Source organism: Neolamprologus multifasciatus, chromosome 2 (genome assembly GCF_963576455.1).
Source record: "Neolamprologus multifasciatus chromosome 2, fNeoMul1.2, whole genome shotgun sequence".
Classification (NCBI taxonomy): Eukaryota; Metazoa; Chordata; class Actinopteri; order Cichliformes; family Cichlidae; genus Neolamprologus; species Neolamprologus multifasciatus.
Window position 1 is genome coordinate 14,832,206 of NC_140440.1, and position 18,265 is coordinate 14,850,470.

The 18,265-nt window shown below is 41.8% G+C and overlaps 1 protein-coding gene across 1 annotated transcript; it reads left to right on the forward strand.

The window, feature by feature from the left end:
* The first annotated feature begins 9,528 nt into the window (after window positions 1-9,528).
* On the forward strand, window positions 9,529-11,736 carry LOC146524127 (uncharacterized). The gene is made up of 4 exons (XM_085135355.1): window positions 9,529-10,048; window positions 10,190-10,441; window positions 11,018-11,107; window positions 11,278-11,736. The coding sequence occupies exons 1-4, from the start codon at window positions 9,919-9,921 to the stop codon at window positions 11,535-11,537; spliced, it is 732 nt and encodes a 243-aa protein (XP_084991481.1). The 5' UTR covers window positions 9,529-9,918; the 3' UTR covers window positions 11,538-11,736.
* The last annotated feature ends 6,529 nt before the right edge of the window (window positions 11,737-18,265 follow it).

Here is an 18,265-nt window from a genome sequence, read left to right on the forward strand (position 1 = left end):
CTTATATAGCGCTTTTCTACTCTTTCTGAGCACTCAAAGCGCTGTACACAACTTGTACATTCACCCATTCACACAAGCACATTTTTCTAAGTGCTTTCTAAGTAACATTCACACACACATTCATACTCCGATGGATGCATCGGAGAGCAATTTGGGGTTAGTATCTTGCCCAAGGATATTTGGCATGCAGACTGGGGAAGCCAGGGATCGAACCACCAACCTTCCGATCAGTAGATGACCTGCTCTACCGCCCGAGCTACAGCCACCCCGGAGGTGGTGACGTTTCCACCTCCATGACGTTTCCCCATGGAGGTGGAAACGTCATGGAAACATCATCCTGATACTATGGTGTTTTCTAAACCAAACTAAGTTAAGTGTTCAACCAGGTCAGTGAATACAATCGATGATAAAAAGTGGATAAAGACAAATCGCAAAACCTAGAAGTTCAAATCCAAATCATAGTCTCCTGGCTGATAAACTTACACCCCTACCCACCCATAGATTTCATGAAGATATATGCATTTATGTTAAACTAATTAACATGTTACCTTAAAGCATGTTAAAAACAAACCAAATTGGATGGAAAGGTACATTATGACATTTTGTAAGTTGTCAATGACAAAAAGCGATAGCATTGTCAGTAGTGAACTTGCTTCTGCTGCCCTCAAATGGTCCAGAAAAGGTAATTGTTGTAGATTTTAGCACATGTGGAGTAGATGCGATCAAATAGAAGATTCACTGTATGACAAGGTGGTAACAATGAAAAATGAGAGGTGTTTATCATGAACCAACTGTATCATTATCTTCTATATATTACCATTTCTATGATCTCTGTGTTTGTGTTTCTGGGCAGAATTCAAATTAAAACTTACTTTGAGTTGTGGCTTTTTAAATAGATCTGAGTTCATCTGGTTTGATTGTGGCCTGCAGGCTGGATAGCAGCAGAGCGTGTCCATCGCTATCAAAGGAGAAAACATCAGAAAAGCAAACACAGCTTCCATCGTTTGATTTGTAAGTCAAATTGACTGCACTGCGGTGATTCATTGCTGCCTGCAAGGTGATTCAAGGTACGTTGGAGAATCCACACAAAGCTCTCTGACTTTAATCCAGGTCCTACTCTCACTCCCAGCTCAGTGTTCAAGAGGTACTGTCATCCTTGACCTAAATTCCATGCCTCCCTTCCCTCCTATCACCCACCACCTTCCTCTGTGATTTCATCTCCGGCTCGGTTGGGTTTTGCCTCTCTAAGAAGAGGAGAAAGCTGTCGGTTACAGGCTAGCATGCCGTAGAGGGTAAGGAGGGGAATATGAGCTAATGAAGTCTGCCCTGAGTGGGAGCAGCCGTGTCGTTTTTCTGAACTCCACTTCAACTTGTTAACATGACATGTTAGACCTCTGCAACTGCTCTTCTCTCTTCACTTGCCATCTTTCCATTTTGGCGTTCATTATCAATCAGTCCCCAGCCAGTGCCTCCCATTTTCTCCCTTTCCTCCCCCATGCCCTGCAGTGCTGTTTTGCTTTCTCCCTCTCCCCTTCCTCCAACACTCCCTGTCATCTCATATATACATCTATCCCCATTAATACAGCAACTGAAAGGGCCCGAAGGTGACACTGTGACAGGCAAATCAAGCTCTTGTTTTCGGGCATCACTCACACCCGTCAGTGACTTTAATATGATTTCAGAGGCCATTTGCATTCCATTTGTGGCTATTGAAAGTTATCAATCTGCCTTGTTTCCCCTGGTGATGTTGACTGACTACCAAAAATCCGCACAAACAAAAAAAAATGAGAAGGAAATGAGCACCCGCAGTCTGATCCGAAAAGTCAGTCTAGGGTGGAAAAAGCAAATATGTGAAGTGTAGTCACAGAAGTTATTAAGCTTTATTACAATCTGACACTCTGAGCGATATGAAGAAAAAAAGACTCCTAAGCAAATTATTCTCAGATTTGGTGAACCCCCCATTTATGTTAACCCTCTTTCCTCCAATATCTTCTCTATAAAAACTGTCAGAGCCTTGCAGTAACCCTCTCCCATGACCAGGATTGTTCTGCCACATGTTAGCCAGTCCACATGAGTAACTGCTGTTAGCTTCTTCACCCAGTAGGTGTGGATCATATCAAGTCCTTGTGCTGTCCAACTGTTAATACTGGAGAATCATTGCTGGACGTCTGCCTTTGTCATGTTGACCGGCTCTTGCTCTGCATGGTCTGCACTTAGGTCTATTATTCCTTTTGTGTTCAGAGTACACCATGGATAGATCTTTGGAGAGTAGGTCATTAACTCTCTTCAGTCTAGTGACCAGAGCTTAACCAACATACATCCAGGTTGGCGTCAAAACCAAAGATTCAAGATGCTTTATTTGTCACGTGCATAGTTAACACACTCGTTGACACGCTCCTCGGCTATGCAAAGAGAGAACTTTATATACTTTAGTGAATATATACAGGAGGACATTATGTGCAGTAAGTGAATTATGTACATTAAACTGATTAAATAAAATAGTCAATCTGGAATTTTCAAATGTAAAATCTGAATGGATGGCTTGGGGGTAGAAGCTCCTCTTGAGAAATGAACCGTCTCTAATGTTATGTTAGTTTCCTCTCACACAGACCTCAGTCATATAGAAAGTCCACTGATGGAGCTGAAGCTTTGAGTTTCTGGACAGAGGAGTGTGTTGGAGCTCCTCCTTCTTTGGCTGGGTGCAGGGTTAGTCAGATCGATGTATAACTTTCTGTAATGTGTTTTTGCAGTTTTATCCTGACTTTTTTTCAAATTAAGAAGCCAAAACAATTGAGCGCACACTCTGCAATTATTAAATGATTGTTTCTTAACAAAGAGAACTTGGCAGATTTAAAGTCAGATTCTGTCTTATCTCCTTTGTTGTTTCTCTGCCTTCCCCAACTTCTATGTAATGTGGATTGGCAAAAAGTTCCCGTAGAGCTTATTTGGAGCTTGGACTGGTTTCCATGTTCCACACAGTATAACTGGTAAGTCATTATACAGCAGCTGAGCTTCTCCAACTTTGACTTCATTCATCTGAGCCACCACAGGCCATCACTGTATCATCACCTGGATATTTGGCTGAAGCTCAGGTGGCAGAGCAGGTCCGGCCACTAATCAGAAGGTCAGTGGTTCGATCCCAGGCTTGCCAAATAGGGCAAGATACTAACCCCATGTTTGCCTACTGGTGGCGCCAGTGTCCGGCAGCCTCGCCTCTGTCAGTGCCAGGGCAGCTGTGGCTACAATGTAGCTGCCATCACCAGTGTGTGAATGACTGAATATAGTGTAAAGTAGCGGTCCCCAGGCCTCGGACCGGTACCGGTCCGTGAGTCGTTTGGTACCGGGCCGCGAGAGTTGAGGCTCAGGTGTGAAATGTTTGGTTTTCAGGGTTTTTATCGGTTTTCAGCGTTATTCTGTTATCGTCTTTATCGTTTACTCGGTTTTCCTGGGTCTTTTCACGTGTGTTATGAATAAATCTTCTTTTTTTCGGTACCAGTACTAGTTTTATTTTGTTGTATTTATCCGCGACACCTTAAAGGCCGGTCCGTGAAAATATTGTCGGGCATAAACCGGTCTGTGGCGCAAAAAAGGTTGGAGACCGCTGGTGTAAAGTGCTTTGGGGTCCATAGGGACTAAGTAAAGCGCTTTACCATCATCCCCATCATTACCGTCATCCCCGTCAGAAATACACTCACCGGGGATCTCAATGGAACTAACACCTAACATCAAAATGCAATACAATCAATTCTTCAGCCTTCATGGAGATCTGGACAGACAGCTGATGTCATGCTATTTAATGTCGCTTCACTTACCAGTAAGGGTCTACAAGGAGAAATGAAAGTATCATCTAAAACCATGCCTCAGTATGTTTCATTCGACTCACTGTCTCACAGATCAGTGGGCCTACTCTCACTGTATTTGCTACAGTGTGTTTCCCTCCCAAGCTAAATGAGGATTTTTGTTGTTCTGTGTCCTGTCATGTTATTTTGCTGGGTGACTTTAATATACATGTGGACAATGTCACTAATACTCTTATGAGGGATTTCTCCTCATGTCTTTGGTCAGCAGAGCGTTGATTTTCTCTGGCATTACTCCTCAGAACTGTCAGCATCAAATCAGGAGATGGTAACCTTTGAAGTCCAGTTAATATTATCTAAGTTCAACTCTTTTCACTCTATAATATTAAAAACATTGTAAGGTCCATGGGTGAAGGCAGTTATGCCAGTCTTCCTAGTAGAGACAATGTATCTACTCCTGATGAACCTGTGTCTCCCTACAGTGATGGACTACACAGACTTGATCCCTGGTTCACCCCAGAGTTACCCCAACTTAAAGGTAAAGGTCGTCGCTTGGAACGCCTTTGCAGAAAGACTGGTCCTGCTGTTCGTAAGAGTCCGTATAACCAACATATGACCCCCTATGAGCAAGCACTTTGGCGACAGTAGGAAGGAAAAACTCCCTTTTAACAGGAAGAAACCTCCAGCAGAACCAGGCTCAGGGAGGAGCGGCGCCATCTGCTGTGATTGGTTGGGGTGAGAGAAGGAAGACAGGATAAAGACATGCTGTGGAAGAGAGACAGAGGTTAATAACAGATATGATTCAATGCAGAGAGGTCTGTTAACACATAGTGAGTGAAGAAGAAACACCCAGTGCATCATGGGAATCCCCGGCAGCCTACGTCTATTGCAGCATAACTAAGGGAGGATTCAGGGTCACTTGGTCCAGCCCTAACTATATGCTTTAGCAAAAAGGAAAGTTTGAAGCCAAACTTAATAATACTAAGATGGTAATGTTCATCATCAGCTCTATAGAATTCCAAATAAGGCACACTGTTTGATCGTCCTTCTAGTTTCACTCTGCCAACTACTGAAGAAATATTTGGATTTATGAAGAAATCTAAACTTTCTGGCCTTGACACACTTTCCAGTCAGGTGCAAAACCCCTGCTTATCCTCTCTCTCCTTTAATAACTGATAGTATTCACTATTCCCTAATCTCTGGCTTTTCTCTCTAACTCTTGAAAGAGCTGTGATAACTCCAACTGTCCAATTGCTAATTTATCTTTTCCTTCAAAAATCCTTGACAAAACAGTTGCTGTACAGATTTCTTCTCAGCTTAATAACAATTAAAGTCTGTCATGATATTCTTTAAAATGCCTTGCCTGGTAGTGATCAGTATGTAAAGTTTGCAATTATTGCAATTACATTTTTTTCAATTTTATATTTAAGCTTGTAACTGACATTTATGCAATATAACTGAAGTAAATGGAGAATAAACAAAGAATGTTAAATAATTCAATTCAAAGAAAATTTGAATAGTTTTCTTCAATCTTTTAACACAAGTTTTCTCCTGTGAAATACAACTTAAAAAAAAAAAACTATATACTAATAGGTAATTATACACTAATATTTAATATATATTAGTGCTGTCAAACAATTAAAATGTTTAATCAGATTGATCACAGGGTAACTGTGCAGGCACTGTTTGATTAATCACGATTAAATATCAATCATTTTTATTCTATATTAATCGCTTTTCATTTTGCATGAGCAAACAGACTCGAGAAAAAAGGTAAAATATACAAACTTAACATGTTTATTGAACATGTTGAACATTCATGTTAACAAATAACTGTAAACATGTATCCACTCTCTCTGTCACTCTTGGGAGGGCACTTCAAGTCCTTGAAACGAGGAACCAAAGTTTGTAAAGCGCGTGTTCTCAACGATATTAACAGGTCTGCGGTTTGTTGCAATCCACTTGGCGTCAGTCAGTATCCGAGGTAGACTTAGTGAGTCCCCGATGCTCCGTGAGTGGTTTGTCGCAAGCTGGGTGACGCGTTAGCCAAAGTGCTAGCAGCATGCCCGACTAACGTATGCTTCCATCAATGTGACATTTTAAGCTGAAAGTGCTTCAGTGAGAAGAAAATTCCTTCTTGCACAACGTGCACAATACTTTATGTCGGTCGACTGTTCTATCTTGTTATTTTTTCAAAGCTCAAATTTCCTATGGAGAGGGCCGATGTGCGTTTATCATCTTCCATATTGAGTTCATTGGTTCAGCTGCCCGTCACTACCAGATCAACTGCCCATTTGTGCGAAGGTAACTCTGCTTGGACAAACTGCCCGAAATGCATTGACAGAAACATTTCAGGGATTTTGAGTCATTCTGCAGCCCAGATGCCTTTGCAACACTTCTGGAGTCGTTACAGTACACTAGCACCAGTTAGGTTCGACTACTAGAGTAGTAATGAGTGTAGCATGTTATAACGACCACAGACCAGAAAGTAAATGTAAATTGCCGGCTTGTTATTTTGCAAAGACAGAGAATAGACAGTTGACACACACTACATAACACATTCAACATCACATTTAGGGAAACAAGATTTTTCTTGTTTATCTCAAAACCTTTTATTTGGCTTTAAAAGGATGTTATTTTAGACCTAGGTTATTGTTTTATTTATTTCAAGTTCTAAGTTCAAGTTTATCCTTCGATCTATTTGCATTAACACTGTGTTATTTTAAATCAAGTTCAGTTCTTTAGGCCCAAGATTTAATTTAATCTTGGTCTAGGTTCACCTTTCAATTTCAACCAGTTCTTATTTTGTTTTAACCCAACAAAATGATTTACATTTCCATTAACACCATTACAGCATTAAAATGTAAGGTTGACCAAAACAATTTACAAAAACATGTAAAAACTGAAAACAATTCAGCAAAAGGCTGAATGACCCCTTCAACAAACCCTTCAACAAACGAACAAACAAAAGAAAGTTGCTCTGTGTCCTTTAACTATTAATCCTGGAATTGCTCTGAATGGTTATCCAGTGCTTTGAAAGTCCGCTGTTCTTTAGCAGAGGTGTATGGATTAATCCTACCAGTTTTTTCAGCGAAAGAGCTCAACGTCCAGCAGGGGGCGTTTTCCCTTTTCCTGCTCGGTACAGTTCAATGGGTCCGTGAGTGGCTCGCCATCTTGTTTCTCGCTCAGCGGATCTCGATTCTAGCTTGGCATTTTCCGATCCAAACCTTAATGGCCTACCATAACAACAAAATAAAGTGCATAAACATTCGAAAATAACACACGGGTAGCCCTTAAATAACAGTAAAAGTCCATTTTTCCAACTTATTTAGTCCTAAATGAGGTGACGCCAATATGGCGCACTAAAACAACGTCAAAGGCCTTTGAAGTACAGCCTGTGTGTCGGTTAAGCACGAATCCACCGTTTTTAAACATGAAACAACATAAATCTGCTACCTTGACTTTCCATTTGCATGAAATGAGCAATATAATAAACAAAACATTTCTTGCATAAAATAAAATACAATTTCTGAACTCACCAAGTCCCGTTCGGTTATATTCACAACGTGACCAAGGCAAGGACAGGTCGTACAACAAAAATATATAAATATATAAAAATCTCCAGAGTACAAAAATGGCTTTAAGTAGACTTGTGGCTTGTTTTTTAATATTTTTTCACTCGTTTAGGCAGCAGCTCCACAAGGACTGTCTGCATTTCTCCCTCTCCAGCATCAAAAGAAGGAACAACCCGATTGGGTGTGGCTATTACAGGAGTCACGCTGCAGTGTGCCCTTTTACAATAAGAGTCTGAACACATATTTTAGCCATTTTACCTGAATTAACATAAAACACCATGAAGCAAGTTTTTTACCCTTTTAACATGTTTTTAAACACAAATGTAATCCTATACCATGAATTACATCATTGCTGATGTTTTTAATGAATTTTTTAACCATTATGATGATTATGATTTATTGACTACTTATCACCTGTAATATATTTCTTATGACTGTTTTTACTAACAGGCTTTTATTTATTGATAGCTATGTTAACCAGGGTTACACCTTAATTGCATTAAAAATTTTAATCGCGTTGACCGTGATGGCATAATTTGTGTTAATGCGTTAATTTTGACAGCACTAATTCATATCCTTATATTTTGCAACATATCAAGCAATAAATAATAATTACTGATGATCTGAAATGTATCTATGAATAATATCAGTTAGTCTGCATGTGTCCAGCTGCATAATAAAACCATTCTGAAAACACGCTTATTCAGTTTAATTTTATGACATGTTGACCTTTAATTCGATGGTGTTGCCCTACTTTTATTTTATCTTTGCTTGTAAGGTGTCCTCGAGTGTCTTGAAAGGCACCTAAAAATAAAATAATAAATAATAATAAAACTATTATTATTACTACCAGTTGGATTTTCCATGTTGACAAAGGTACACGTTACTTTATGGCTCCAGCTGATCAAATTTCAAACTTAAAAGAATCACATGTGAGCACATTCATAAGATCTTTTGTGTGCCATGTTTGCATGTTGTGATCTCGTCTTCACCTCAGTGGCTCCTCTCCCTGGAGTGAGGCACTCTGCTTCATGTGATTAGAGCCATCTCCGTCCATTGGCTGTCCTGTTTGTGCATGGATCATCAGAAATGTTTGCGCAAACTCAAACTGTGTCTCCTTCACCCGATGCTGGCCCGTCTCTAGCTCCCTCCTGCCAGGCGCTATCAGATCTGGAATGCTGAAAACACTTTTAAACACGGCTACTGGAACCATCCGGGTAATTGCCTTGGCACTGGAACGGGCACCCCACCACCCATGCATAAATTACTATGGCCAGGATGAATATGGTTTCTTTAAGAAGAGCGCCGGGGAAAAGGAAGGGAAGATAAAGGGGAGTAAGAGGCTGTCTGAGGACGAGACATCCACAGCGGCAGTAAATTGGACCGAGATCTATTGCCAACCCAAGTGTGGGAGGGAGGCATTAAAAATTCAATCATTTTCAAACGTGGCCATCACTTTGGAGAGATAATGAGTGTCCTCAACACTGGATGACAAACCCACCCCCGACCTGCTCTTTTCTTCCCTTTGCCCACATGAAAGATAACACTTCATTTAACTACAGAGTCGGAGACGCGAGTGATGAGGAGAATTCCCCAGCAATGGCTTTCTTCTAAAATGCTCATCCTAATTAGCTCAATGCGTTACTGGGCTGGATAAACCAAATATGCCCCCTTAGTCCTCTCACAAAGGAGCCCTTTGATCTGCACATTGAGATTAATGGCAGCTTCACCTCAGTGTGCTTTAGAAAGTGCTGCCAAATGTTCACAATGCCGCAGCGTGACTTCTTACTGTTCACAAAATTAACACCTTAGTGTACTTCTTTAATGAAGCACTTGACCTCTGCACTCCGAAGAAGCATAATCGAAACATGTGAATGAACCCTGAAAGTGTCCTGCACCGACCCGCCGAGTGTCCTGCACCGACACACCGAGTGTCCTGCACCGACCCTGAAAGTGTCCTGCACCGACCCTGAAAGTGTCCTGCACCGACCTGCCGAGTGTCCTGCACCGACCCGCCGAGTGTCCTGCACCACCCCGCCTTCTGTTTTTCTGTGTTTTTCCTGTGCGTGTGCTTCATCACACCGGGTTACTGTATATACATGTATAAAATAACTAATAAGGAATAAGAAGATTTATTCAAGTATGACATCTGTGCACTTTTGCTCTAACGGTGTGTTCACACCGAACGCGATGGACGCGAATAGAGCGTCAGGTTTACATGTAAAGTCAATGGAAAAGCGCAATGACGCGCGATTGTGGGTCCCGCGAAAATTCGGAAGCAGATTTGCGTCGCAAAAACGCCAAAACGCGTGAAACGCGCGTCAGTGTAGCGCGTCTGGCGCGTTTGACTCGCGAATAAAACCACGCGCGTGAGTTTTTGTGTTGCATTTTGGGCATACGCGCGTTTCGCGTCTACCGCTCGAGTTGGAAAAATCTGAACTCCAGCGTCAAATCGCGCCGCGACAACCAATCAGGAGCCTGGTGACGTGGCTCTGACCTAGGTCAAAGGGGCAGATCCAGCCAAAGCCCTTCATTCTTCATTCAGTATGGAGGAAAAGCTAATCAGTGCCGTGGCTAATCACCCGGAGCTATATGATGCTAGCTACTACTTCTACCGAGACAGGAATAAAAAGGACCTAGCTTGGAGACACATAAGTGAGGAGATCGGGCAACCTGGTAAGTTCATTCCTTCTTCTTTTTAATTTTCAGACTGACCCGATGAACCCGCGCAAAAGCTAGCAAGCCCGCCTACTGTCCCGCTATTTTCCCACTGATGTACAAATACCTTTCCGCTAACAAGATAATGCGTTTATTCAGAGGACATCTGCAGGAGAAAGTGGAAGAGCCTCAGGGACACTTATAATAAGGAGAAGAAGACAGAGAAGGAGAAGAGGAGTGGGTCTGCAGCAGGATCGGGGAGAAATTGGAAGTTCTTCGCGGTCATGGGGTTTCTGGACCCCTTCCTCACCCCGCGGGAGACTAGCGGTAATATGGTGCGGACCGTGGAGAACTTCTCCCGCGAGGACCAGGGACAGCCCGAAGAGGCAGCAGGGGAGTGTCAGTCAGAAGGTATGTTTACATAGAGTTAATGTAGGCAGTTAATTTATGCGTGTTGTCATACAGGAACATATTTTGTTTATTAATAAACAGTATACAGTAGTCCCGCTGTTCATCCGTCACTGCCTCGCCTTTTTGCTGATTTTTTTTATTGCACCGTACAGCTTTCAACAATGCGCATTGCATTCTGCAGCCCAAATGACAAATCTCCTCCGTGTCGTGTCTCCTGCGCTTGCCAAACTTATCATGTTTGGTTTTGATAACCATCACGTCCAATAGAAAAAAACAGCACAAAAACACTCATAACTATGACCCTCATTCGGAAATAGACACCTGCACCGGGAGCAAAAAAGGCGCACAAAAGTGGCGCCGCAGACGGAGAAAAAGCGCGGCATAATACTTTTACGTTTTAAAATCGACAAAGGTTTTCACTTTGAGAATCAACTTGTGAGAACTGTGACTACTGTTCATGTGCTGCAATAAATGAGAGACCACTGTATATAATAATAAGTATATAAGTATATAATAATATAATATTCTCTATGACTATTGTCTTCAACCTGTTAACATTTAATATTGTCTTCATAGAGTCAAGTAATCATGCAGCAGAGTCCTCCCCTGTCTCTTCTCCTGGCTCCCCAGTCCCTGGTCCCTCAGCTCCTGCTGCTGCACCCACAGGTATGAACATCAAGCACTGACAGCTTTTTACTTGCTTGAATTCCCTTGTGATCACCTTTACTAAATATCTACAACCAATCTGTTTATATCATGTTTTTTTCAATTTTGAAAATGAAAATCTAGTAGCAGCCTTCTCATTACTTTGTGTTGTTTTGTGCTGTGTTTTACAGGCCCACAGAGGAGGACAGCTCGAAGGCGGGCGAGGGACGGGTCCCAGGACGGTCCATCGGCGGTGGAGCTGGCCATCCTGGAGTCCCTAAAGAGGCCACGCCCGTCTCCAACTGAACATTTCCTCCTCGGCCTTGTTCCTGTTCTGGAGAGCATGCCGCCTCAGACACGAGAATTCGTGAAATTTCAAATTTATAAATTAGCTTTTGAAAACAGCACAGCTGTGTTAAATTTGGAAACATTGGACCCTAATGATCAGTAGTTTTCTGATGAGGCAGCAGGCTCTCCAGGGCAGAAACAATGTTCTTATTTTTCTCCTCCTTCTCCCTGAGGCTCTTCCACTCCAAGCTGGGTCCTTTTTATTCCTGTCTCTCTGTAAATAGTTAAATTTCATATATTTATGATAAATGTTTTTGTTAATGAATTTATATTTTTTCAAATAAACATTTATAATGACAAAATGTCTCTGTTCTACTACACAGCAAATATTGGCACCCGACTTGACACAAGTAGAATTTATTTCATATTATACTAATGACAAAACATACTAATACAGTGGGATGCAAAAGTTTGGGCAACATTGTGAAAAGTAATTATTTTCTTGTACAAATCATTGGTTGTCACAATAAAAATAGTCAAATATATCATATAGGAGACACACACAGTGATATTTGAGAAGTGAAATGCAGTTTACAGAAAGTGTGCAATAACTGTTTAAATCAAGCAGGTGCATAAATTGGCAACACAAAAAAAGAGAAATGAAATAAATATTTAGTGTATATCAATGTGTGTGTCTCCTATATGATATATGTAAGTGACATTTTTCATTGTAACAGTGATTCATACAGGAAAATAATGACTATTAATAAGGTTGCCCAAAATTTTGCACCACACTGTATATAGGAACATAGTGAAGACAAGTTATTTAAGAGAGTAAAAAGAGGTTAGTTTATTTTGGAGTAGAGCTCCATTTATTAAGAAAAATTTAAAAAGACAGGAACACTCTTTAGAGGTTTGTGGGTGGCTCTTAAAAGAGCCGTTGTGGGGAAGTCACTCGGACTTCAAACAGTTGGCAACCAAACTCCTTTGGTTGCCAAGACACAGCTCCCTCCACCGAGAAGTGAGCCATGAATTTCTCCCTCACCAGGACAGCCTCTCTGGAGGAGTTGTTTGCTGGCAAGGAACCTGGACAAAATTGTTTAAAATGAGTATTATGTGTACTGCAGTTACAAAATACATTATTGAAATTCCAAAATTACAAATTGCAAAACATAAATCTTACATAAAACCTTTTGTAATTATAAGGATAATTACATGATATATATTAGATATAATCTAAAACAGTCTGCGGTGATTATATACAAATATTCAACTATCCCAGAATTAAACCAGGTCTAAATAAAAAGGAGTGAGTATCACTACAAAGGTTAACTCAGTGATCCTAATGCTACAGTTTGATATCAGCAAACACCGAGCGCATACATTGATATGACACCACAGCCATGCTATCATTCAAACACTGATAACAGCATAAATCGAATTAAATCGGGACTTGATGAGACCTGAGTATCACTAGAAATATTATAAACAGTCGTCTCCGTACCACAGTTTGCTATCAGTAAACACCGAGAGCATTCACTGTTAGCATAGCACATCCATGTTAGCAGTGTATAAATGGATGGTTTAGCATGTATTAGCACAGGTATCAATAAAGGACTACCGTATTAAATACTTTTACTAACCTCAGGCAGATGGACAGGCGCTCTGCAGGTGGGATTGAGCGCCTGTAATTGGTGTCTAGGCGGGCGATTCTGGGACCGACCCGGGGAAGCAGGTCCTCAAACTGGCCGAGTGAAAGACGGTGATGTCGCTGGAATCGGCCGTCATCCAGGCGCAGCTCCTGGAGCAAATGGTGAAACTCACCAAACTGCTCATGCCTCTGGAGGACCTGATGGACCCAGGTAGGGCGAGGGCGTCTTTTACGCCGCTGCTCTGCTCTCCACAGTACATAGAGAAGGGAGACTCTCTCTTCAAGCGCTAACTCGACAGCTGCCATCTTGCAAAGATACCGGTCTGGCACAACTTCCTCCCACATCCCTCCCACATTTCCAGTTCACGCGCGTCAAATATTTGACGCGCGATGGATTTTTCTTGGACACGCGTTGAGGCGCGAATGTGCACGCGTCAAATTAGGGGCGTTTGGGGCGTTTTTGTTCGCGTCCATCGCGTTCGGTGTGAACACACCGTAAGAGTAAATATGCAAAAACATCTCAACATTTCAGTAATGTAATAAAGCAACGTCTATTTAGGAATAAGGAACCGCCCACTCCAGCTACATCATATAGAATATTCATGGTGAGAGCAAAAGCCTGTAGTCGGTGCAAATTGTCACAGCGTGACAGGGTTGCTTTGCTGCCTAATAACTTTTTAATCAAAGGTGATATTATGATGAAAGTGGCCCCAGTTTCCAGGACATTAAGCCTCCTCTTGATCTAGATCTTTCTCTCAGTAGATAAATACACTTAGAGAACGTTAAAAAAGTACAAAGTGTGTCAATAAGCTGCTTATAGGCTGATTTCGTTTCCCCGTGGTTGTTGTGAATGTTCACAGGCACAGCTCTTTGACAACATGTTGCCCCCAACATGTCAAAACTCTACAAGTTTAGAGTTGTTCCACAAACAGGGCTAATGCAGTCGGAGCTGATAAATATCCTGCAAGCACCGGAGCACTTTGTCTCGGAGTTATTGAGAGTACTTGTATTTTCCATTTTGATTAGAAACAGGAGACAGTACGAGGCATGCTGCCTGTAAACTGTCGAGTGTCACGCCCTTCTAATGAGGTTCCAATGTAGTCAATCCCATCTAGAAAGATGAGAGCTCGTCTCCACAAAGACTTGCATTACTCCCCCATCTCCCTACACCATTTCATCAGGTACGATATTTTTGGTCTAAGGTGATGGATCCACCTCATGTGATCTTTACTGAGAGATGTAAGTGCAGGCACACGCTACATCTCTCCTTTAGTTCCCTTTGCTTAGCAGCGAGGACACAGAGTGTTACAAATACATTAGCCTGGAATCCAACAGGAAGGAGATCAGGCTTGCAGTATAAGGGGGAAGGATGTAACAGCTAAAGGATGTTGGAAAAAAGCAGCCAATCCTTTGTAGTGACACATGGAACAAGATGTTTCACTAAAGAAAAATGCAAATTACTATCAACGGGAACAAAATGTAACAGTATCAAACGCTCTTGACAATGAGAACTCACACAAGACATGTCCTAATGAGGAGGAACAAAAACAAGGAACCTCAGACATTTTAATCTTTTAAAACCCTGGCAGGCGGTACATTGTTAGACAAACCGCGTGTCAGTGTGTTGATTTTTCTCTCCACACTCCTCTCCCTTTGTCTGCAAGCTTTATTTATTCCCTTCGAGCCCCCGTGGAGTGTTTTAACAAGGTTGTCGCTCTTTGAAGACTTGGGCCTGCACATGGGATTGAGGGCATGCACAGGCTGGAAGAACATGCTCGCTGACAGGCAGGTGTCAACTACAGACATGAATAAGTACAAAGTCTATGTGTATGGGATCAGAACGATGCCACCTGAAAATTAAACTGAAACAAATATTGTAACTGAAATAAATGTACTGAAAAATCTTGTAACGATTAATTGAAACTGTAAATTTTTTGTTTTCATCCGAGGGCGCGATTGAGGGGCGGGGATTCCGACCCACATGTATTTGCATACATCATAGAGGCCAAGCGGCCATCTTTCTCTCTTCCCCTCTCTCAATGGCTGCTTCACTTTCAGCTTGACCCTCTAAACTGCAGGTAAGTAACCATTTTTTGTCATCTTTCCTTGGACTGGACATTAGTTTTTTTTCAGCTACATCTGGTGAAGTTGTGGTAAAATGCTGGTATTAGACTATTCGTTGTAGCAAGCTAGCCTGAAGCTAATATTTGCTTTAGGGACACCCGTGTCTCTTTAGGAGTTGGAGGCCGGTGTTTTAGGAGCGGCACAAGATCTCATCAACAGGCAGTGTTGGACAGTAACGTAATACATGCACCGGCGTTACGTATTTAAAATACAAAATATGAGTAAATGTATCCGTTACAGTTACCGTTTAAAAAGGTGGTATTCAGAATACAGTTACTTTGTTGAAATAAATGGATTACACGGCGGTCTTTTCCTGTTTCATACTGTCCCTCCCTATTATTGGTAATTCCACGCCGGTGGAAACCCAAACAAAACACACAATAAGAGGCTCTAATGCCTGTCTCAGTCTCACGGCCCATGTCACCCCTACTTACAGCCCGTGAGTGAAGAAATATTTTTTTAAATTATTTTACTAAAAATGATTTAAAATGAAGGCAATAGAGATCGAAAATGTGATGTCATTTCCAGGGTAAAACCGCAAAGGATTGTAGGTACAAGTGGCTAGTGCGCACAACAGACAACAGTCACGCAGAGATAAACAGAGACACAAACTGCTATAGCCAGTCGACATCTCGGTGCATTTCAGACCCAGCAACACGCTCAGACACAAACTGGTTCACCTGAAAGACAAAACTCCAAAACACAGACTTAACAATGTGGTGTTTGCTGTACAGCAGCGAGGAATGCCCAGACCTCTACATCGCAGAGACCAAACAGCCACTTCACAAGCGCATGGCACAGAAGAGCCACCTCCACAGGACAAGACTCAGCTGTCCATCTGCATCTAAAGGTCAAAGGTCACTCTTTGAGGATGCCAATGTTCACATTTTGGACAGAGAGGACAGATGGTTTGAAAGAGGAGTGAAAGAAGCATCTATGTCCACTGTGAGCGACCATCTTTGAACAGAGGCGGTGGTTTACGACACCAACTCTCTGCCATCTATAATCCAGTTTTGAGTTCCCTTCCCAGACGCCTTAACGCCCACTCACATCCTGGGCCATCTGACCTCAGGAATTCACATGATAAGGTGGGGCCAGGTTTCACAGTGAGCTCACCTGAAACTCTGGCTGATTGGGACCCACACCCAGTTTCACACCTTGGCTCAGGCGATTAGAGGATCATCAGGGGGTCCTTTTGTCCCTCTGTGGGGGGACACTCCCACTAGGTTTATATCTGGGACTCTCCACCATTTGACCTTAGAACTGAAGAAGCTTCTCGGATGAAGGTGAAACGTCTTCAAGTAACTTAAAGAAGTCCAGATGCTTTTCTTTGCAAGCTCCTTTGACATAAGGAGGTGTTATCAGCTCAGCAGTGGTATTGAACAAGAAATATTAATGCTTCAAATTATTTCTCTTAAAGGATGTAAGCTGTACAAAGTACTGCACGTGTGACTTTGTGAACATACCTCATTAACAATAATTCAGACCGTTTTTTAACCTAAATATTTGCAAAAAACATACATGGCCTGTCTCAATATGCGTACTTGTGCGTACTTGCGTTCTCGTGTACTCGTGATACGTCATCAGTTGGAGACCAAGTACTGTTCCAATTCAAAGTAGTGATGTGCAGATCGAAATTGAAATATCGATTCCTCCGATACCAGTCATTTATGTTCTAGAATCGATTCTCACATTAAAATATTGATATTTTAGTACTTTGGGGTAAATTTGTAGTTTTTCATTAAAGGGAACACAGTGGAAAGAAACTATATCATTCAGATCATCTAATTGGAAGGAACTACTTCCTCTTCCGCCTTTCATAGACATATGCGAAACACGGCTGTATAAAAGTGTCGCAGCCTTTGGCGTGTGCCCTCACAACAATGGCTGAGCGTAAACGGAGTCACGTGTGGACGTATTTACCTCCACAAACAGCTGAGACGCGGTTTGTTATACATGTGGGTTTGTGGCAGCTCCACTGACCTCGTCAAACACCTCACAGTAAATCATATTACAGAATATGACGAGCGTATGTTGAGGCGAACTGAAGAGGAGGAGAGGGACACGTGCTGCTCGGGGAGATATTTAAATGTTTAAAAAACATTTAAATATTCCTCTTTGTGGGTCACAAAATAAACTTTCAAGTTATTTTCAAGCGAGGATGTAGCTGTGTAATACTGTGTGTTGAGCTATGATCAATTTCAATGCACTAGCAGAGTTTAAGAGGAACATACAGCATGGCTTTGGCTGTATTAAAAGGAAAGGAACGCATCGTCCATCTCACCTTCTAAACTTACAGAATAAGTTGTGTTTGATTATTTTTGCTATTACAATGCTTCTTCCCTGGAAAGCCTGTTCACTTCCCTTTGAATGGTCCCACTCTTGTCAGGGAAATACATTTGAACACTGTGACCATGAAACACCTTACAAACCGATAGAGGAGTGCTACAAAATGATCACTGCTCTTTAGTTTGTATTCCTATTAGCAGATAGATTGCCTCTAGTTGCCCGTCTATAAAACAAAACATTTAATGGCCTCATTCGATACGTGACCCCAGTTCTCTTATTTTTAAGTCTTAAGATCCTATCAACTTTTACTGGATGCTACTTTAATAAGTCAAATATGTGTGTAGGCATCTTCAGTAACAAGAAGGATCAGTTACCAGGTGAGATCATCTAGGATTTTCATCCCCCCATTTTTGTCCTTCAGCTCTTTCAGCAGCTCACAGGATCAACTCAGCAATAAGTTTTGGAGAAAACAGTCAAACAAAAGTGATGAAAAACAGGATGAACCAGCAGGATTATGAAAGCAAGAAGGAAAAATGTGATCCTCACGTAGCCTCTTCATGCCAGAGTGGAGAAAACTTACCGACCCCCCTACCAGTACTTTATGCCCACAGTGCTCACATATGAACTGATTTTAAAGGTCACTCAGATCTAATGAGGTCATCCTGACACTGGTTAACATTCCTCTCTAAAAAGTCTTCCAGCAGCTTCATGTAAGAGAAAGCTGCTCATTAGACCTCCTTGATTAGGACACGTGTGGCACAGTTCGTCCTGACACTTTCAAGGGTTAAGTCAAGGACCGTTTGTGTCAGTCTTACAACTGAAATGTC

Excerpts from the sequence above, each read along its gene's own strand:
- LOC146524127 (XM_085135355.1), top strand. The coding sequence starts at position 9,919 with ATGGAGGAAAAGCTAATCAGTGCCGTGGCTAATCACCCGGAGCTATAT. Across the intron at positions 10,442-11,017 it reads AGGGGAGTGTCAGTCAGAAG|AGTCAAGTAATCATGCAGCA; the intron begins GTATGTTTACAT and ends TTGTCTTCATAG. Across the intron at positions 11,108-11,277 it reads TCCTGCTGCTGCACCCACAG|GCCCACAGAGGAGGACAGCT; the intron begins GTATGAACATCA and ends TGTGTTTTACAG.